Genomic DNA, 22,773 nt, shown 5'->3' on the forward strand with positions numbered 1-22,773 from the left:
TACATTTTATGGGTCCCATGCTCCTTCATGCAGTATTATGGACCCAATGTAATGCTTCTCCATACAGGATTATGGGCCCCATGCTCCTCAATGCAGTAATATAGCCCCATGTAATGCTTCTCCATATAGGATACTGGGCCCCATGCTCCTCCATACAGTATTATGGGCCCCATGCTCCTCCTTACAGTATTATGGGCCCCATGTAATGCTCCTCCATACAGGATTATGGGCCCCATGCGCCTCAATGGAGTGTTATAGCCCCATGTAATGCTCCATACAGTATTCTGGGCCTCATACTCCTCCATACAGTATTCTGGGCCCCATTATCCTCCATACAGTATTCTGGGCCCCATGCTGCCCCATACAGTATTCTGGGCCCCATGCTCCTCCATACAGTATTGTGCGCCCCATGCGCCTCCATACAGTATTCTGGGCCCCATGCTCCTCAATACAGTATTCTGGGCCCATGTAATGCTCCTCCATACAGTATTCTTGGCCCCCTGTGTCTCCATACAGTTTTTTGGGCCCCATGCTCCTCCAGACAGTATTCTTGGCCATCTGCGCCTCCATATAGTATTCTGTGCCCCATGCTCCTCCATACAGTATTATGCGCCCCATGTTCATCCATACAGTATTCTGGGACCCATGTAATGCTCCTCTATAAAGTATTCTGGGCCCCATGCTCCTCCTTACAGTATTCTGGACCTCATGCTCCTCCATACAGTATTCTGAGCCCTATGTTTTTCCATACATTTTATGGGTCCCATGCTCCTTCATGCAGTATTATGGACCCAATGTAATGCTTCTCCACACAGGATTATGGGCCCCATGCTCCTCAATGCAGTAATATAGCCCCATGTAATGCTTCTCCATACAGTATACTGGGCCCCATGCTCCTCCATACAGTATTATAGGCCCATTGCTCCTCCATACAGTATTATGGGCCCCATGTAATGCTCCTCCATACAGGATTATGGGCCCCATGCGCCTCAATGGAGTGTTATAGCCCCATGTAATGCTCCTCCATACAGTATTCTGGGCCCCATGTTGCCCCATACAATATTCTGGGCCCCATGCTTTTCCATACAGTATTGTGCACCCCATGCGCCTCCATACAGTATTCTGGGCCCCATGCTCCTCAATACAGTATTCTGGGCCCATGTAATGCTCCTCCATACAGTATTGTTGGCCCCCTGTGTCTCCATACAGTTTTTTGGGCCCCATGCTCCTCCAGACAGTATTCTTGGCCATCTGCGCCTCCACATAGTATTCTGTGCCCCATGCTCCTCCATACAGTATTATGCGCCCCATGTTCATCCATACAGTATTCTGGGACCCATGTAATGCTCCTCTATAAAGTATTCTGGGCCCCATGCTCCTCCTTACAGTATTCGGGGCCCCATGCTCCTCCATACAGTATTCCGGGCCCCATGCTCCTCCATACAGTATTCTGGGCTCCATGCTCCTCCATACAGTATTAAGCTCCCCATGTAATGCTGCATACATTAAAAAAATCAAAACTCAATTACTCACCTAAGCCGTTCCCACCACAGGTGCGGTGCACTCAGCGTCTCTCCCAGCTCTGCAATGCTCAGGACAGAGAGGCTGAGCGTGCAGTGATGATATCATAGCTCCCTCTGCCCTGAGACATCGCAGAGTCAGAGGCCGCTGAATACAGTACAGCTGCCGGGAACGAGGAGAGCGGAGAGGTATTGGAGGGGGGAGCCCATACCAGCGCTGGCATCGGGCTCACCCGACTCACGGACCGCATAGTGTGTCCCCCACCTCCCCCGGTCGCCCAGGGCCCCCAGCGCTTACCTGGGTTCGCCGGTGGTGCAACCGGCCCTAGTCATTGTGGTGGGTCAGGACCGCGTGCATATGTCTGCTCGTGCCTCTGCCTCCTGTAGTTTCAAAGGGCCCTGTCCCTAAAATGTTTTTCCCCTTCTTCCTCCTTCTCTCTGGGGCACCCCGGGCATTTCAACGGTGTCCCGGTGAGCCAGTCCGACAAATGAGTCAATTGAACAAGAGTACGGTAAACAAGTCTGTATTACACAAATAGACGTAGGTGCAGCAAGAGAGCTACAGTTGAAGAACATACAGCAAACAGGGAGGTACTAGAAGTAGTTCATATGCAGTACTGCAGCAAGCAGTCTCTTGGGAGAGGCACACACGAGGGAATGCTGATTAGAAGATATAGTTCATAACAGGGCTGGCAGTCTCTGAATAACTCCCAAAAGCAGTGCAGAGCTGAGAGCCTCGTAGGAAGTCCAAAACAGTCAAATGTACTGCCACTGTGTAACAAGGTGGCACGTGGTGGTAGTCATAGTCGAGTCCACTGGGTCACAGTCAGTGAGCACCCTAAAACATCGCATAGCACTCGGCCCAGTATTCATCTATGGGGCAGCTCACATCAGCATTTTTTTCTCAGCGGTTTTCAACGTGTGAGTGAAATTGCAGCATGCTGCGATTGTCACCGACACTCGACCGAGTCTTGGCTCACTCGCACCCATATAAGCCTATGGGTGTGAGTGAGACAACGCACATCACTCGGGGGGGTTGTGAGATATATGCTGACCCCGGCAATGGAGGAAATGGAGAAATTCATTTCTCCACCTCCTCCGCAGCTGTGCTCCGATCCTCTCTGTGTGAGAGGCTCAGAGCATAGACGCATGACAGTTGACTCCAACTCGCAGCAGAGCAGGAGCCGATGGTCATTAGAATATCACATCCGATGCTCTCGCATCGGATGCCATATGCTAGTCTGACCCCAGCCTAACTCTGGACTCCATTCAGCTATGTGCTTCTTTTCAGAGGTGCGCAAAACTGTGCTTGACTGCGCTTTTATGCACACCTAAAAAGACAGACACCACCGGATCATAGGAAGCCACACGGCATCCACAGTGACTCCATCTGCCTCATTATAGGGAATCTTCTAACAGAGGTTCCATCTCAATCATGTATTTCAGAGATTTACACGGAAAGCCTGATGTAAGGGCTCAGCATAGAGCACAGAATAAATATGAGCCCAGCCTTACTGTGATTTTTGGGAGGCAGAATGAACAAACTAAAAGTATGTGAATGTCACAATAATGTCAAAATGCCATATTGTGATTTTAGTTCTAGAAGGTACTATGGCACAGACACGCTGTGGATTCGACCCCCCTTTCTCCCCCACTGCATTCGCTGGTTCAAGAACAAAGCCCTATGGCAGACATACTCTTTGCAACTTGATACCAATGTGTAGCAGCTCATTGAATAGTTTAATGGCTTTTAGCTGCACCAAACAAATCTCTCTACCCATTCCCCCCTCCCACCTGGTACTGGTTGAAACTGGTATATAGAAACCATGAGCTTCTATTGTTCTATTACAGTGATATATAGGGGCACCGATCTGGGCTAGAGATATAATAATTATATATTCTGCATGTCCATCGATAAATCCATCACTCGCTGAAACCGCTAGCAGCTAAACGCAACAAGTGCAAAGTGCAGGTTCCTCCATAAGCGGTTCAGGTAATTACTCTGGGTTTACACTTAAAATAATCTCCATGATGTGGGGCACATTCTGATCATCGTGTCTTTCGTATACGAGACTCATACAGCGAGCTAGGCGTAAAAGTAGTTTTCATAATTCTAAGTAAAGGGGAGGTTTCAGCCTCTAAGTGAGGTAACCACAGGAGGAGTGCCTGGATTTTGGGCTGTGAGATAACTTAGTGAGACAGCAGTCTTCAGTGTCTTTTGTCCGGGGTCTAGCTGCTGTACAGATGCCTGCTATGCATCTAGATGTGCGCCTCCTCCTCAGCACACGGCCAACCATGATGATGCAATGACATAACGACCTGTAAGTGTTCTTTTCAATTTTAATCCTTCTTTTATTTGTAATTGTATCGTACACATGATTTGTCTTCTTTATAATATCTTTTTATACTTTGAAAACACTGCCTACCTTTTTAGAGTAAAATATAAAATTACTAGCTTGTGTCTCCATGCTCTATAATGAACTGTCGCATCCTCTGAGGTACGCTACTGATGTGGGTTGGCTCCGGACCCGTTAATAATTAAGAAAATCGGAGCTGGTGGCAGCATACTTTGTACTGTGCAATTGGGCGTCTTTGCAGTGACTGGCTGTGTTGATAGTTATTGTTCCCGCCTCTGTGGGAGTAGTTATATCACCCTCGCTGCAGCATGCCCAATATCTAGTACATAGCAGGCAGCCTTTCTGATGACTAATTACCCTAGGTACAGTACCCTGACTGACCTGAGTGTAAGGGGGCGCCAGAGAGCTGCAAGTTCCAAACCAGAACTGGGAAGTGCGATATAGAAAAATCCCCTTCAGAAGGAACCAGGGGCAACCAAACAACCCCTGTTTGTGACAAATTGGTGTGAGTGGTGGGGATAATAAAGGTATCCTCCCCGTGAACCGTGACATATTGGTGGGATCCCGGTGGGATTCGTGACAGTAAAGTATTGGTTTTATTTATTTTTTACGGTGTTGATCATGTGGTATAAGTGATTAGGCAACTTTGTTCTTCGGGTCAGTGCGATTACAGTGATACCAGAGATTGAGACACAGGGGTCAGCGGGTGCTCTAGTCTGCTAGCATAAACCGCATGGACCAGGGATCATCCCACTGAACATCTGCTAACCTTTTACTGAGGGCATAATACTACTCAGACAACACCGGTAAAACAGTGTGGCAACACTTTATTGAACCACAAAACAGGCAAACAACATATAGAACAGTCCCAGCAAAATACCCAAGATGATGAAAAATTACAGAGACACACTCTTCCGCTGATTCGCCGGGTAAAGAGCAGCTGTGACTTCAGATCTTCCAGGGCCGAATACCCCACCTGTGGAACGCACATGAGGTAAAAACAAGGTGACAGTCCACTGAGGTACAAGGCCAGGTGACAGGAGGGTCACATCCTGGCTTCTCTGAACATCTCCATGGAGTCAGGCGACCGGTGGATGACAATGTTGGCTATCCCAAACGTATCAATGGTTCTCTGGTGACTGGTGGGTCCAAATCCTGACTACCCCAAACATATCCATGGTTCAGCGATGGTCATTGAAGCAGATCTGTATTCTTTCAGCCACTGGGTCACTTAAGCAGGTATCCTGTAAAATGTCAAATCTGCTTCCCTTGTGATGGAGCCATGATCTGCCAACTGTCCTGTAGAGCAGAGGTGTCAAACTGCATTCCTCGAGGGCCGCAAACAGGTCATGTTTTCGGGATTTCCTTGTATTGCACAGGTGATAATTTAATCACCTGCACAGAATGATTCCAGCACCTTGTGCAATACAAGGAAATCCTGAAAACATGACCTGTTTGCGGCCCTCGAGGAATGCAGTTTGACACCTCTGCTGTAGAGTGTTCCTGGCTGTGGTTTTGTAAAGAGCCTCTGGTTCTTTGGCTCTCTGGATCTCTTGGCTCTCTGGATGTCTTGGCTGTCTGGATGTATATTGTTAGATGCATACTCCACTTATAAAGCTCACAATTGTTGTCCTTTAAAGGGACTCTGTCACCCCCTCCAGCTGTTATAAACTAAAAGAGCCACCTTGTGCAGCAGTAATGCTGCATTCTAACAAGGTGGCTCTTTTAGTTTTTGGTGCATTTATTCCCAAAATAAAGTGTTTTATGACTTCTCCAAAATACCTGTCTTTAGCCAGGGAGGCAGGTCCTCACCCCCCTGCTTGAAACGCCACACTGCCGTCACTCAAAACTTCAGGGGCGCCGCCCCCTCCGCGCTGTTTTCGCAAGAAATCCAGCACCTGCACTGTGTAGTACTGTCTAGTGCAGGCGCAGTGAGTTCTGGCCGTCTGACGTCACAGCCAGGCTTGCAGACTGCGCCTGTGCGACCAATGTGGCCACCCACCTTGGGAATCCCAGCCCCGCAGTGTGTTATGCATTATGCACAGTGCGGGGCTGGGATTCCTGGGCATGTGCACTGCGTGTGTGAGCGGGGGACCTGGGTGAGTGGCTGACGGCCAGAGCTCACTGCGCCTGCACTAGACAGTACTACACAGCGCAGGCGCTGGATTTCATGCGAAAACAGCGCGGAGGGGGCGGCACCCGGCACCCCTGAAGATTTGAGTGACGGCAGTGTGGCGTTTCAAGCAGGGGGGTGAGGACCTGCCTCCCTGGCTAAAGACAGGTATTTTGGAGAAGTTATAAAACGCTTTATTTTGGGAATACATGCACCAAAAACTAAAAGAGCCACCTTGTTAGAATGCAGCACTACTGCTGCACAAGGTGGTTCTTTTAAGGTACCGTCACACTAAACGATATCGCTAGCGATCCGCGACATTGCAGCGTCCTGGCTAGCGATATCGTTCAGTTTGACACACAGCAGCGATCAGAATCCTGCTGTGATGTCGTTGGTCGCTGCAGAAAGTCCAGCACTTTATTTCGTCGCTGGACTTCCTGCTGACATCGCTGAATCGGCGTGTGTGACGCCGATTCAGCGATGTCTTTGCTGGTAACCAGGGTAAACATCGGGTGACGTCACCGCTCTGCTTTCCGGCCGCTGTGCTTACACAGGGCAGAGAAGCAGAGCGCCGAGGGACAGACAGCGGAAGGTAAGTATGCAGTGTTTGTTTTTTTTTACTTTTACGCTGGTAACCAGGGTAAACATCGGGTTACTAAGCGCGGCCCTGCGCTTAGTAACCCGATGTTTACCCTGGTTACCGGCATAGTTGGTCGCTGGAGAGCTGTCTGTGTGACAGCTCTCCAGCGACCAAACAGCGACGCTGCAGCGATCCGGATCGTTGTCGGTATTGCTGCAGCGTCGCTTAGTGTGACGGTACCTTTAGTTTATAACGGCTGGAGGGGGTGACCGAGGCCCTTTAAGCCAATATCCAGAGGTCAAGAGGAAGATATGATGAAGTTAATTTGCATACATCACATACATCATGGTCTTCTAAAGATAACAGACAATAAGTTTTAGGAGCTGATATAAGAGGCAAACATTAGCTATTCAAAATGATCAAAATTCAATGTTTAAAGACTAATATGACAACAGAATATGGTTCTTGACCAACTCAAGAACAAACGCGTAAATGCTAAACTCAATATATAGACAATAGTCTATTTCAGATAAATTGCTGTGTTGTCACACCAGATTTATATTTTTTTTGTTTGTCTGCTGTCACACACTGACAGACACTTTTTATTACGAAAACTGGATTGCCATATTTTCAGAGCTATAATTTTTCCATAGTTTTTCTGACAGAGTCATGTGAAGACTTGTTTTTTGCAGGATGAGTTGACGTTTATTGGTATAATTTTCGGACACAACTTTTTTTAATCACTTTTTATTCTGATTTTTGGGAGACAGAATCAACAAAAAACAGTAATTCATATATTATTATTATTTTTTTTTTTTTATGCATTTCCACATGTAGTAAAATTGATAAGGCAGTTTTATTCTTCGGGTCAGTACGATTACAGAGATACCTCATTTTTTTATGTTTTAATGGTTTTGCACAAAAACTATTTTTATTTTTCTGCTGACAGACCCATATGGAGGCTTGTTTTTTGCAAGACAAGATGACGTTTTCAGCTGTACAATTTTTATGTAAACTGCTTTTTTATCGCGTATTTTTCCATCTTTTGTTCAGTAATATGATGATAAAACATTGTTTTTTTACCTTTTTTTGTTTGTTTTTTTACGATGTTCGCTGAAGGGGACAGTGGGACAGTTTTATAGAGACTAGTGGGACAGTTTTATAGGTCAGGACGTTCCAGAAGGGGTGATATCAAATATGTGTACTTTTTATTTTATTTTAAACATAAATAAATGTATTTATTGGATTAATATTTTTCTTTTTTTTTACAATTAAAAAAAAATAATACTTTTACAATTTATTAACTTTTTTTATACTCTTTTACATTGTCCCCGGATGGGACATCAACTGTTTAATGACAGATCGCTGATCACAGAGCCATATCTATATGGCGGTTTGTGGGAACACAGATCCTGCGGCGCCGTGTATATACAGCGCAAGTCGGGAAGTGGTTAACTGATGCTATCTATAAATGAACAATGAGCCAAGTTGTGCCCTTTCAAATACCTGTCTCTTCCTAAGCCAACAATAGGAGATATTCCTTCTAGTACAGATCATTTGCTAAACCCCCTCTAAACTGAGAATCCAGGAGCTAAGGTGCCAGGATTGACACCTACCTCCAGAAAAAGCCCCTTTGTGCTTACAATACCAGTATATTCAGTTTCACCCTTTTGTCAACTAAATGTAACTCTACTGCCTTATTGATTTTCCTTATTGATTATTTATTTCCCTCGCACTCTACATGAGTTTAGATGATGAAGAAATGATTCCCAGGTATAACATTTCCCACATTCTTAACATTAAAAATGGTTTCTACCCTGTATGAGTTCTCTGATGTGCAACAAGTTTTGAACTCGAACTATAACATTTCCCACATTCTGGACATAAATATGGCTTCTCTCCTGTGTGAATTCTTTGATGTTTAATGAGATCTTGTCCCTGGATAAAACATTTCCCACATTCTGGACATGAATATGGCTTCTCTCCTGTGTGAATTCTTTGATGTTTAAGAAGATCTGGTTTCTGGATAAAACGTTTCCCACATTCTTGACATGAATATGGCTTCTCTCCTGTATGAATTCTCTGATGTTTAAGAAGATCTGATTTGTAATTAAAACTTTTCCCACATTCTTGACATAAATGTGGCTTCAGCCCTGTGTGATTTCTCTGATGTACGTGGAAATGTGATTTTTGGTTAAAACATTTCCCACAATCTGAACAAGAAAATAGCTTTTCTCCTGTGTGAGTTCGCTGATGCATAATGAAATGTGCTTTCTGGTTGAAACACTTGCCACATTCTACACATGAATATGGCTTCTCTCCGGTGTGGATTCTTTGATGTTTAAGAAGATCTGATCTCTGGATAAAACATTTCCCACATTCTGGACATGGATATGGTTTCTCTCCTGTGTGACTTCTTTGGTGTTTAAGAAGATCTGATTTGTAGTTAAAACTTTTCCCGCATTCTTGACATAAATGCGGCTTCACTCCTGTGTGAGTTCTCTGATGTATACGGAAATGTGATTTCTGGTTAAAGGATTTCCCACATTCTGAACATGAAAATAGCTTTTCCCCTGTGTGAATTCGATGATGCATAAGGAAATGTGATTTCTGGTTGAAACATTTTTCACAATCAGGACATGAATATGGCTTCTCTCCTGTGTGAATTCTTTGATGTTTAATAAGATCTGGTCTCTGGATAAAACCTTTCCCACATTCTGCACATGAATATGGCTTCTCCCCTGTGTGACTTCTGTAATGTGTAATCAAATTTGACTTATGGTTAAAACATTTCCCACATTCTGAACATGAAAATGGCTTTTCTCCTGTGTGAATTCGCTGATGCATAAGGAAATGTGATTTCTGGTTGAAACATTTCCCACATTCTGGACATGAATATGGCTTCTCACCTGTGTGAATTCTTTGATGTTTAAGAAGATCTGGCTTCTTGGTAAAACATTTCCCACATTCTGAACATGAAAAAGGCTTCTCCCCTGTGTGACTTCTGTAATGTGTAATCAAATTTGACTTATGGTTGAAACATTTCCCACATTCTGAACATGAAAATGGCTTTTCTCCTGTGTGAATTCTCTCATGTGCAAGCAACTTAGATTTATGTTTAAAATATTTCCCACATTCTGAACAGGAAAATGGTTTCTTCTCTGGGGGAATTATTTGATGTTCAACATTACTTTTGCCGCTTTCATTTTGCTTATCAGTCTGTGATGAATCCAAATAGGTGACTGATTGAAAAGGCTCTGATGATTCATTTTTGCTTTGAAGGGCTGGTGATATAGCTGGAATAATGGCATGCTCTTCATATATATCCGGTTTGACACCACAGTCATCTGCCAAGAATAAAACGGATTGTATTATTTTTCAATATCGATGCCTTATATTTCATATAATTGCTATATACATAATTCTATACAAATCAAAGTATAATGAAACTATGACCTAAGACAGTGGTGAGCCGCCTGTTCACAAATCCCATTGTACTGAACCTCTAAAGTACAATGGACAAACATAATACACAAACGTAGAACATTTTTGAAGTAATAAAGGGAGGATTAAAAGTAAGCTTTATTACTTTACAATCGATAGCAACAGATAAAAATATACACCATAAAAACATGTAAGATTCGTAAAGGGGTATTCCCAGCTCTGATCATCTATCCCAATATGTAGTAGGTGTAATAATAATAATAATAATAATAATAGGAAATATGTCCAATTAGAAATGTAGTATAGTTCTTCTGACTCGCTATGTTGCTCATCCCATGTGCAGGGCATTGCATTAGCTTATGTGTCCATGGTTACTAGTACTACCACTCATATGGTGACTGTTAGTTGCTAGTCATCATAACCATGGATACCTAAGCTACTGCAATTCCCTGGACATGGGGTAAGCGACATAGAGAATCAGGAAAACTATACCACATTTCTAATTGGAGGTATTTGCTATTATTATTACACATACTATATTTTGGGATAGGAATTTGGAAATGAGAGTACCTCCTTAAAGCCTTCTTCACACGTTAGTGTCTCTGGTATGTCGTGACAGTTTTCATACGTATCGGAGACACTTAAACATGTAGACCCATTCAAGTGAAAGGATCTGCACACATGTCAGTGTGTTTCCACGGACCATGTGTCTCTGGGAAAGGCACGCTGACATGACTTTTTTAGCAGCAGCATGGGCCGCAAAGCATCTAGCACACATGCACACTAATGACATCCGTGTGTCATCAGTGTGACAACTACCGGCGCCTATTTGCACTTATCCCCAGCGCCAGGTGTTGAAGACAGCTCACATCATTATACCCTGCTCTGCCTGTAATCAGCGTGAGCAGGGGACAATGTTGAGAGTTGTATTCAGCCCCCGCTGTCTACATAGAGTAAAATGAACTTTAAAATAAAAAAAATCATATTATACTCACCTTAATACCTAATCCAGTGAAGCCATTGTCCCCTGTAAAGAAACAAAAATGAAAAAAAAAAAAAAAACACAATATCACACCACCTGTCCAAAGTTGAAAGAATCCAAATTGTCCCACGCTATAGTCCATCTGTGCGACATTTGCTCATCACCATGAGCGGTGACCCGAGGCGACCGCTCACGTTGAAAAACTGGGGAGAATGACTTGTTGCACCCTGATTTCTCATGGTGAACTGCGATGATCTCACTGAGCTCAGCACAGTTCATGGGCTGCAGTTCTCGCTGCAGGGAGTCATTTTTTCCAACTCTTCAGTGGGAGCGGTTGCCTCATAAGGGTATAAACACACGTAGATTTGCCTGTGGAATTTTCTGTGCAGATTCTTCTCTCTCTTGTCAGAAAACGCAGGTATGGATTTGATGAGTTTTTGATGCCTTTTTTATGTGTTTTTGATGCGTTTTTTTCATTGAAAAATAATGTTTACACATACAGATAGATAGATAGATAGATAGATAGATAGATAAATAATACCAAGCCCGATGTTTAGTAATAAACTGGTAAAATGGTACATAAAGAGTTAAATAAAGACACACACACACAAAATCTGTTTTGGCTGGAGTCACACTAGCGAGAAACTCACTCGAGTCTCGCACCTCAATACCCAGCACTGCCGTGGCCGGCACTGGGATCGGAGAGTTCAGCTACATAGAAATACATGCAGCCGCACACTCCCGTCCCAAGTGCTGGTGTAACACGCCAGATTAACCTCCCGCCCAGAATATACCAGGGGTTAAAGTGGCCTAGGCCACATTATACCCTGGGTATATTCTGGCCTAGGCCAAACTATACCCTGGGTTATACATTGGCCTAGAACAGATTATACCCCTCCGGGTCAGAATATACCCCAGCTGCTGTAAATTAGATTTTTCAGGCTTTTGAGAACCATTGCGTGATATACTCAGTAACGGGGCACCAGATAGCACATGGGGTCCCAGGCAGAACACAGGGGCCTAGGTAGCACATGGGGGGGCAGAGACAGCGAATGGGATCCCAGGCAGCACACGGAGGACAGAGACAGCGAAAGGGGTCCCAGACAGCTCACGGGGCCCCAGGCAGAACACGGGGGAGGGAAAGGCACAGGCAGCACACAGGGCCCCAGGCAACACACCGGGGCCCAGGCAGCAAAGAGGGTGCCAGGCAGCGCACAGTGGTGAGAGGCAGTGCACAGGGCCACAAGCAGAAAACAGGACCCCAGGCTGTACACGGGGGTCTCAGACAGTGCACAGGGCTCCAGCCAGCACACAGGGGCCCCAGGCAGCGCACGGGACCCCAGGCAGTGCACAGGAACCCAGGCAGCACACAGTGGCCCCAGGCGGCACATGGGGGGCAGAGACAATGAACGGGGTCCCAGGCGGCACACGGAGCCCCAGACATCGCACAGGGCCCCAGGCAGCGCACAGTGGCCCCAGGCAGCATACAGGGGACCCTATCAGTGCACGGTGCCCCAGGCAGCACACGGGGGCCCCAGGCAGCGCACAGGAACCCAGGCAGCACACAGTGGCTCCAGGCAGCACATGGGGGACAGAGACAGCGAACGAGGTCCCAGGTGGCACATGGGGCCCCAGACATTGCAGAGGGCCCCAGGCAGCACACAGGGGCCCCAGGCAGCGCAAAGTGGCCCCAGGCAGCAAACAGGGGCCCCTGGCAGTGCACAGGGCTCCAGGCAGCACACGGACCCCTGGCAGTGCACGGGGCCCCAGGCAGCACACGGGGCGCCAGGCAGCGCACAGGACCCCAGGCAGCACATAGTTGCCACAGGCAGCACATGGGGGCAGAGAAAGCGAACGGGTCCCAGTAAGCACACGGGGGCCCCAGACAGCGCACAGGGCCCGACAGCACACAGGGCCCCAGGCAGCGCACAGGGCCCCAGGCAGTGCACAGGGACCCCAGGCAGCACATGGGGGGGCAGAGACTGCGAATGGGGTCCCAGGTAGCACATGGGACCCCAGGCAGAACACGGGGGCTCCAAGCAGCGCACAGGGCTCCAGGCAGCACACAGGTCGCCAGGCAGCGCAGTGGCCCCAGGCAGCATATAGGAGCCCCTTAGCAGCGCACGGGGCCCCAGGCAGCACACAGAGGCCCCAGGCAGCATACAGGGGCCCCTGGCAGTGCACGGGGCCCCAGGCAGCACATTGGGCCCCTGGCAGCACACAGTGGCCACAGGCAGCACACGGGGGCAGAGACAGCGAACAAGGTTCCAGACAGCACACAAAGCCCCAGACAGCACACGGGGACCCAAGACAGCACACAGGGACCCAGGCAGCACACAGGGGCCCTAGGCAGCACACAGGGTGCCAGGTAGTGCATAGTGGCCCGAGGCAGCCTACAAGGGGCTGGGAGTACACGGGGACCCGGGCAGCACACGGGGGCCCAGGTAGTGCACAGGACCCCAGGCAGCAGTGACCCCAGGCAGCATATAGGGGGCAGAGACAGCGAATGAAGTCCCAGGCAGCACATGTGGACCCAGGTAGCATATGGGAGCTTCAAGCAGCGCACAGGGCCCCAGGCAGCACACAGGCGCCTCAGGCAACGCACAGGTCGCCAGAAAGCGCAGTGGCCCCAGGCAGCATACAGGGGCCCCTGGCAGCGCATGGGGCCCTAGGCAGCACAGAGGTCCCAGGCAGTGCACAGGGCCCCAGGCAGCATACAGGGGCCCCTGGCAGCGTACAGGGCCCCAGGCAGCGCACAGGACCCCAGGCAGCACACAGTGGCCACAGGCAGCATATGGGGGGGGGGGCAGAGAAAGCGAACGGGTCCCAGGCAGCACAAAGAGGCCCCAGACAGTACACGGGGCCCCAGGCAGCGCACAGGGTGCCAGGCTGTGCACAGTGGCCCCAGGCAGCAAACAGGGGCCCCTAACAGTACGCGGGGACCCAGGCAGTGCACAGGATCCCAGGCAGCGCACAGTGGCCCCAGGCAGAGACAGCGAATGAAGTCCCAGGTAGCACATGGGGCCCCAGGCAGAACACGGGGGCTCCAAGCAGCACACAGGGCCCCAGGCAGCACACAGGGGCCTCAGGCAACGCACAGGTCCCCAGGCAGCCCACAGGGCCCCAGGAAGCATACAGGGGCCTCTGGCAGTGCACGGGGCCCCAGGAAGCACACAAGGGCCGCAAGCAGCACACAGGGGCCCCAGGCAGTGCAAAGAGAGGCAGAGACACCGCATGGGACCCCAGACAGAGCACAGGGGGGCAGAGACAGCGCATGGGACCCCAGACAGCGCACAGGGAGGCAGAGACAGGGCGCAAGGGGGGGGGGGGAAGAGACCGGTGGCTTTCTGTACCGCAATATATTGCAACTGAATGTGCCTCCTCAGATGCACATTTATTTGAAAATTGCGGGTCAGGAAACCAGATTGCGGCACCACTTCTTGACGGTTCGGGCAACTACCTGTTATTTTTACAAGCAGTGTTACTGAACTGGTGAGAGCCCCCTGAATCACACCACTGCAGCCAGTGTCTTAGGGTATGTTCCCACAGTCAGTAAACACTGGGGGTTAGACGCTGCATACATCCGCCATGTCCAACCCGCAGCGTCCAGATGTTACAGCATAGTGGATGGGATCTGAAGAAATCTCATCTCCACTATGAGTTCACGGATGCCTCCGGCTTCCCTGCGTATACGCACATGCGGAGCGTCTTTCCAGACCACAGCATATCAATTTAGCTTGCAGAGACGCTCCGTCTCTGCAAGATTAATATCACCGTCCAATGTATTGGACGCGGTGATTCCACACAGTTCAAAGAACACAGGACGAATCACCGGCGTTCAAAAACCGGCAGCGCTTTGGACAGAGCGGACATGTGCTGTCTCCAAAGCGCTGCTGGTTTCTGCCTGTGGAAACATACCCTTAGGATATGTTTCCATGGTCAGTAAATACTGTGGAATGAACGCTGCGTACAACTGTGGTGTCCAACCCGCAGCGGCCAGATGTTACAGCATAGTGGATGGTATTTCAATTAATCCCGCCTCTACTATGCGTGCATCGACAGCTGCAGCTTCCCTGCGGAGACGGACATGCAGCGCCTCTTTCCAGACAGCAAGCATGTCAATTTATCTTGCGTAGACGCTCCGTCTCTGCAAGATAAATGTCCCCGTACACTGTATTGGATGTGGTGATTCCACACGGTTCAATGAACACATGCGGAATCACAGCACGTACAAAAGTTGGCAGCGCTTTGCATGGAGCAGACGTCCTGCGTTCAAAGCACTGCCGGTTACTGACCGTGGGAACATACTCATATATATATACTAGATGGTAGCCCGATTCTAACGCATCAGGTATTCTAGAATATGTATGTAGTTTATTTATGAAGATTTTAGAATAATACATTAAATACACAGGATTTGGACTGCGCCTGTCGATGATTGTTCGCGGCCGGCCACGTAGTATATAGCACAGCCACGTAGTATATTGCACAGCCACGTAGTGTATTGCACAGTCCATGTAGTATATTGCACAGCCACGTAGTATATAGCACAGCCACGTAGTGTATTGCCCAGCCCGCGTACTATATTGCCAAGCCCGCGTAGTATATTGCACAGCCCGCATAGTATATTGCACAGCCCACGTAGTATATTGCCCAGCCAACATAGTATATTGCCCAGCCCACGTAGTATATTGAATAGCCCACATAGTATATTGCACAGCCATGTAGTATATTGCACAGCCACGTAGTATATTGCACAGCCACGTAGTATATTGCACAGCCACGTAGTATATAGCACAGCCACGTAGTATATTGCCAAGCCCGCGTAGTATATTGCACAGCCCGCGTAGTATATTGCACAGCCCGCGTAGTATAATGCACAGCCAACATAGTATATTGCCCAGCCCACGTAGTATATTGAATAGCCCACGTAGTATATTGCACAGCCATGTAGTATATTGCCCAGCCCTCGTAGTATATTGCCCAGCGCGCGTAGTATATTGCACAGCCCACGTAGTATATAGCAACGTAGGCATCATATCCCTGTTAAAAAAAAGAATTAAAATAAAAAATAGTCCTATACTCACCCAGATCCAAGTGAGGCCTTTACCGATACTCCTCGCGACGCTCCGGTCCCAAGAGTACATTGCGGTCTCGCGAGATGATGACGTAGCGGTCTCGCGAGACCGCTACGTCATCATCTCGCGAGATTGCAATGCATGGAGCGGTCACCGGGGCGTCGCGAGGAGCGGGAAAGGCCTCGGCTGGATCCAAGGGGCCTGACGGACGGTGAGTATATAACTATTTTTTATTTTTTTATTATTTTTAACATTGGATCTTTTTACTATTGATGCTGCATAGGCAGCATCAATAGTAAAAAGTTGGTCACACGCGGTCCGTTAACGCTGCCATTAACCCTGTGTGAGCGCTGACTGGAGGGGAGTATGGGGCGGGCACTGACTGCGGGGAGTAAGGATCGGCCATTTTGTCGCCCGCCTGTGCCCGTCGCTGATTGGTCGTGGCTGTTTTGCCGCGACCAATCAGCGACTTGGAATTTCCGTGACAGACAGAAAGACAGACAGAAAGACGGACAGACAGAAATATTGAAGTGACCCTTAGACAATTATATAGTAGATATATAAACTTCTCACGTGTGTCTTGCCTCTCTGTTGTGTTTTCTGTCTCTCTTTTTACATCTTTTCTCTCTCCCGCTCTGATTTTTATATTTCCTTTCTGCCTTCTTCTCCCTGCTTGTCTGTGGCTCCACCCCCGACATTTAGCCCCACCCCTCCATGGGTCTTCACAGTGTGGGAGCTGTGACGCTGCTGGAGGGGAGGGATCCAAAGCTTCTGCTGCTGACTGCAGGTGCGGTGCAGGGGGTGAGTAGTGTCACAGCGTGTGTGACTGTGTGCCCCTGCTACACTGCAGCCAGCAACTCTTTGCACGGCCGCGCACACTGCCAGCGCTCTGCTCCAGTCCTCACTATGCAGAGAGGGAAGGAGCAGAGAATGAGTGCGCGCAGCCGAGCTAATACCCGGTGTTCCAGCACGCCGGCTTAGTACCAGGAGAGCAGAAGTGAAGGGCCACTCGGGGCCCCTCTCTGCTCCCCGGGCCCCATACGCCAGTAATGGCTGTAATGCCCTGATGGCGGCCCCGCCCCGGGGTATAGTTTGGCCTATGCCAGAATATACCCGGGGTATAATGTGGCCTAGGCCACTTTAACCCCGGGTATATTATGGGTGGAGGGTTAATCTGGCCTGTTACACCGGGTATTGAGGTGCGAGACTCATGCGAGTTTCTCGCAAGCGTAAGCCCGGCCTTAAACGCAATATCTGTTTCATTTTAAAAAATGGGAAAAAAATTGTATGGGTTTCCGTGCAATTTTCAAGTCCAGAATGGGAAAGCCAGCGACTGGGGGCCGATGTTTATAGCCTGGGAAGGGGTTAATACCCATGGAGTTTCCCAGGCTATGAGTATCAGCCCGCAGCTGTATATTTAGCCTTTACTGGCTAGTTAAAATAGGGGGACACCCCCCCCCCAAAAAAAATGGTGGGGTCCCCCTATAATTTATAGCCAGAAAGGTTATGCAGACAGCTGCAGGCCGATATTCGTAGCCTAGAAAGGGACCATGGATATTGGTCCCCCACTGGCTACAAATACCAGCTCCCATCTGCCCCAGAAAGTGCACATCTGTAGGATGCGCCAATTCCGGCACTTTAGCCTCTCTCTTTCCATTGCCCTGTAGAGGTGGCATATGGGGTAATAAGGGGTTAATGTCACCTGTGATTGTAAGGTGATATTAAGCTCGGTTCGTAATGGAGAGGCGTCAATAAGACACCTATCCATTACTAATCCTATAGTAGTGAATGAGTTAAAAAAAGACACAGCCAGAAAAAACTATTTTAATATTCTTAATTTCATTATACTTACAACCACGCCTAATTACTCGAAGCCATCGATCACCTGCAAAAAATAATAAAATAATAAACCAACCGTATACTCCCTGTACGACGCAGTCCAATTAACCCCTTAATCCCATATGACGTACTGGGATGTACTTAATTCCCAGTGACGGGATATTACGTCATAGTCGATCGGCTGCGATCACGGGGGGAGAGCGGCCGATCACCGCCGGGTGTCAGCTGATTATTACAGCTGACATCCGGCACTATGTGCCAGGAGCGGTCACGGACAGCTCCCCGCCCATTAAACCCCGGAACACTGCGATCAAACATGATCACAGCCTTCCGGTGGCATAGGGAAGCATTGCGCAGGGAGGGGGCTCCCTGCGTGCTTCCCTGAGACCCTTGGAACAAAGCGATGTGATCGCGTTGTTCAGAGGGTCTCCTACGTCCTCCTCCCTGCAGGCCCGGATCCAAAATGGCCATGGGGCTCCTTCCTGGTCCTGCAGGGAGGTGGCTTGCAAGCGCCTGCTCAGAGCAGGCACCAGCAAGCCTCCCTGCAGTGCCTGTCAGATCGCTGATCTGACACAGTGCACTGCAAAGTGTCAGATCAGCGATCTGACACTATATAGTGATGTCCCACCCTGGAACACTGTAAAAAAGTTAAAAAAAAAACAAATAAAATTAACATGTGTAAAAAAATTTTTTTTTAAAATTCCTAAATAAAGAAAAAAATTAAAATAAATATTTTTCCAAAAAATACATTTCTTTATGTATATGAAAAAACAATAAAAGTACACATATTTAGTATCGCTGCATCCGTAATGACCCGACCATAAAACTATCCCACTAGTTAACCCCTTCAGTGAACACCGTAAAAAAAAAAAAAGAGGCAAAAAACAAGCTTTATTCTCATACCGCCAAACAAAAAGTGGAATAACACGCGATCAAAAAGACGGATATAAATAACTATGGTACCGCTGAAAACGTCATCTTGTCCCGCAAAAAATGAGCCACAATACAGCATCATTAAAAAAGAAAAATTAAAAAAGTTATAGTCCTCAGAATAAAGCAATGCAAAAATGATTATTTTTTATATAAAATAATTTTAATCGTATAAAAGCGCCAAAACATAAAAAAAAATATAAATGAGGTATCGCTATAATCGTACTGACCCGGAGCATACAACTGCTTTATCAATTTTACCAAACGCGGAACGGTATAAACGCCTCCCCCAAAAGAAATTCATGAATAGCTGGTTTTTGGTCATTCTGCCTCACAAAAATCGGAATAAAAAACGATCAAAAAATCATGTGCCCGAAAATGGTACCAATAAAAACTCAACTCGTCCAGCAAAAAAAAAAAAAGACCTCACATGACCCTGTGGACCAAAATATGGAAAAATTAGAGCTCTCAAAAAGTGGAGACGCAAAAACTATTTTTTGCAATAAAAAATGTCTTTGATTGTGTGACAGCTGCCAATCATAAAAATCTGCTGAAAAAAACCCACTATAAAAGTAAATTAAACCCCCTTCATCACCCCCTTAGTTAGGGAAAAATAATATAATAAAAAAATGTATTTATTTCCATCTTCCCATTAGGATTAGGGCTAAAGTTAAGGTTCGGGCTATAGTTTGGGTTGGGGCTAAAGTTAGGGTTAGGGCTACAGTTAGGGTTGGGGCTAAAGTTAGGGTTTTGATTACATTTACGGTTGGGATTGGGGATTTGATTAGGATTATGGTTGGGATTAGGGTTAGGGGTGTGTTGGAGTTAGGGGTGTGGTTAGGATTCGGGGTGTGTTGGGCTTAGGGGTGTGGTTAGAGTTATGGTTGGGATTAGGGTTAGGGGTGTGTTTGGGTTAGAGTTTCAGTTGGAGGTTTCCACTGTTTAGGCACATCAGGGGCTCTCAAAACGAGACATGGCATCCGATCTCAATTCCAGCCAATTCTGCGTTGAAAAAGTAAAACAGTGCTCCTTCCCTTCTGAGCTCTCCCGTGTGCCCAAACAGGCGTTTACCCGAACATATGGGGTATCAGCATACTCAGGACAAATTGGACAACAACTTTCAGGGTCCAATTTCTCCTATTACCCTTGGGAAAATACAAAACTAGGGGCTAAAAAATAATTTTTGTGGAAATTTTTTTTTTATTTTCACGGCTCTGCATTATAAACTGTAGTGAAACACTTGGAGGTTCAAAGTTCTCACAACACATCTAGATAAGTTCCTTAGGGGAATCTTCTTTCCAAAATGGGGTCACTTGTGGGGGGTTTCAATGTTTAGGCACATCAGGGGCTCTCCAAACACAACATGGTGTCCCATCTCAATTCCAGTCAATTTTGCATTGAAAAGTCAAACGGCGCTCCTTCCCTTCCAAGCTCTGCCATGCGCCCAAGCAGTGGTTTACCCCCACATATGGGGTATCAGCGTACTCAGAACAAATTGTACAACAACTTTTGGGGTACAATTTTTTCTCTTACCCTTGGGAAAATAAACAATTGGGGGCGAAAAGATCCTTTTTGTGAAAAAATATTTTATTATTTTTACGGCTCTGTATTATAAACTTCTGTGAAGCACTTGGTTGGTCAAAGTGCTCACCATACATCTAGATAAAGTTCCTTAGGGGGTCTACTTTCCAAAATTGTGTCACTTGTGGGGAGTTTCCATGTTTAGGCACATCAGGGGCTCTCCAAACGCAACATGGCGTCCCATCTCAATTCCAGTCAATTTTTTGCATTGAAAAGTCAAAGGTGCTCCTTCCCTTCCGAGCACTCCCATGCGCCCAAACAGTGGTTTACCCCCACATATCGGGTATCGGCGTACTCAGGACAAATTGTACAACAACTTTTCGGGTCCATTTTCTCCTGTTAACCTTGGTAAAATATAACAAATTGGAGCTGAAGTAAATTTTTTGTGAAAAAAAGTTAAATGTTCATTTTTTTTAAACATTCCAAAAATTCCTGTGAAACACCTGAAGGGTTAAAAAACTTCTTGAATGTGGTTTTGAGCACCTTGAGGGGTGCAGTTTTTAGAATGGCGTCACACTTGGTTATTTTCTATCATATAGACCCCTCAAAATGACTTCAAGTGTGATGTGGTCCCTAAAAAAAATGGTGTTGTAAAAATGAGAAATTGCTGGTCAACTTCTACCCCTTATAACTCCCTAACAAAAAAAAAATATTGGTTCCAAAATTGTGCTGATGTAAAGTACACATGTGGGAAATGTTACTTATTAAGTATTTTGTGTGACATATCTCTGTGATTTAAGGGCATAAAAATTCAAAGTTGGAAAATTGCAAAATTTTCAAAATTTCGCCAAATTTCCATTTTTTTCACAAATAAACGCAGGTAATATCAAAGAAATTTTACCACCATCATGAACCCCAATATGTCATGAGAAAACAATGTCAGAATCACTGGGATATGTTGAAGCGTTCCAGAGTTATAACCTCATAAAGGGACAATGGTCAGAATTGTACAAATTGGCCCGGTCATTAATGTGCAAACCACCCTTGGGGCTTAAGGGGTTAACCTCACTTTTCTCAATTGCCCTGGTGCAGTGGCAAGTGGGTTGATGGTTGGATTGGTTGATGGCACCTTTGTATTGTCAGGTGACACCAAGCCCAGAGGTTAGTAATGCAGAGGCGTCTATAAGACATCACGATTACCAAACCCCATAGTCAAATTGCATTAGAAAAAAAAAACAAAAAACACACATCCAGAAAAAAGTCCTTTATTTGAAAGAATGACACAAACTCCTTTAAAAACTCCTTTAACAAACTTAAATTATACCACACTCACATCATCACCCAGTCCACTGAAGCAAACGTGCCCTGTAACAGAATTAAAATAATAAACAACCATATTTTTCACCTGTCTGCCAAGAAGATAATAATCCATTTGTCCTGTGACGTGTCTAGCTCTGCTACATCTAGATGGCAGGCTGCTTTGTTGCATGATGAGACATGATGAAATGTTTTCAATAGTCAGCAAGAACTAGTTCTGGGTACATGGTAAATAAAGCATGACTCTGGGTAACAGGGGGGCTACATGAGTTACATTGAGTTGCATTGCTGTAAATGGTATAAAATACTGCCTCGTGTTTCAATAAGTCAGAAAAGTGATTTGCTCACAACCTGTGTGCATTCCTTTCTCCAACGCTTGTGAATTTGAGGGCGTAACCTCTTAATTTGGCTTCACTGGAGATCTGGCATATCTGACTTATGGTTTTAGATTCTTTAACCCCTTTCTGGCATTAGACATAATATTCCATGTGACCTGAGCCTATTTGACCACGGATGGAATATTACGTCTGAGCAATCGGCCGCGCACACGAGGGATGCGCGGGCGATCGTAGCCGGGTGTCAGCTGATTCTCACAGCTGACACCCAGCACTTGGTGCCAGGAGTCGTCACAGACCGCTCCCGACACTTTAAACCCAAATCGAACATGATCGCAGCATTCCGGAAGCCGGCACAGGGCTGACAGCACCTCTGCCTTTGGATCGGAGACCCCACGGTGTGATATGGGGTTCCGATCGCTGCCATGGTGGCCCAACGTCGTCATGACTACATCCGGGACACCAGACCTAGCAAACTTGTTGATCATGTGCAGTGCATGATCATCAACTCTCCCTGTCAGTGCAGCGCTGACAGCTTCTATGGCTTTAAGATGCTGATTCATCTGCATGCTATAGAAGTGATCAGCCTGCCAAAAATGATTGTCCCATAGTGGGACTAAGTAAAAAAGTAAGAAAAAAAAGTAAAAAAAAATGTTTTAAATAATTGTAAAAATATTTTTTTAAAGAATAATTATAAAAACAATCAATATATATTCTATCACTTAATAAATATATGAATGAAAAAAAAAAAACGGTT

At 46.7% G+C, this 22,773-nt stretch overlaps 1 protein-coding gene across 1 annotated transcript in view; it reads right to left on the minus strand.

Moving 5' to 3' along the window:
* Positions 1-6,761: 6,761 nt before the first annotated feature.
* Positions 6,762-22,773, minus strand: part of LOC138666644 (zinc finger protein 850-like) — a 209,245-nt gene continuing 193,233 nt past the window's right edge. Inside the window, exon 22 of the mRNA XM_069754836.1 lies at positions 6,762-9,917. Within this exon, the coding sequence (XP_069610937.1) occupies positions 8,383-9,917 (1,535 nt within the window). The 3' untranslated portion in view covers positions 6,762-8,382. The remainder of the gene's footprint in view (positions 9,918-22,773) is intronic.

Source organism: Ranitomeya imitator, chromosome 2 (genome assembly GCF_032444005.1).
Source record: "Ranitomeya imitator isolate aRanImi1 chromosome 2, aRanImi1.pri, whole genome shotgun sequence".
NCBI classification, from domain to species: domain Eukaryota; kingdom Metazoa; phylum Chordata; class Amphibia; order Anura; family Dendrobatidae; genus Ranitomeya; species Ranitomeya imitator.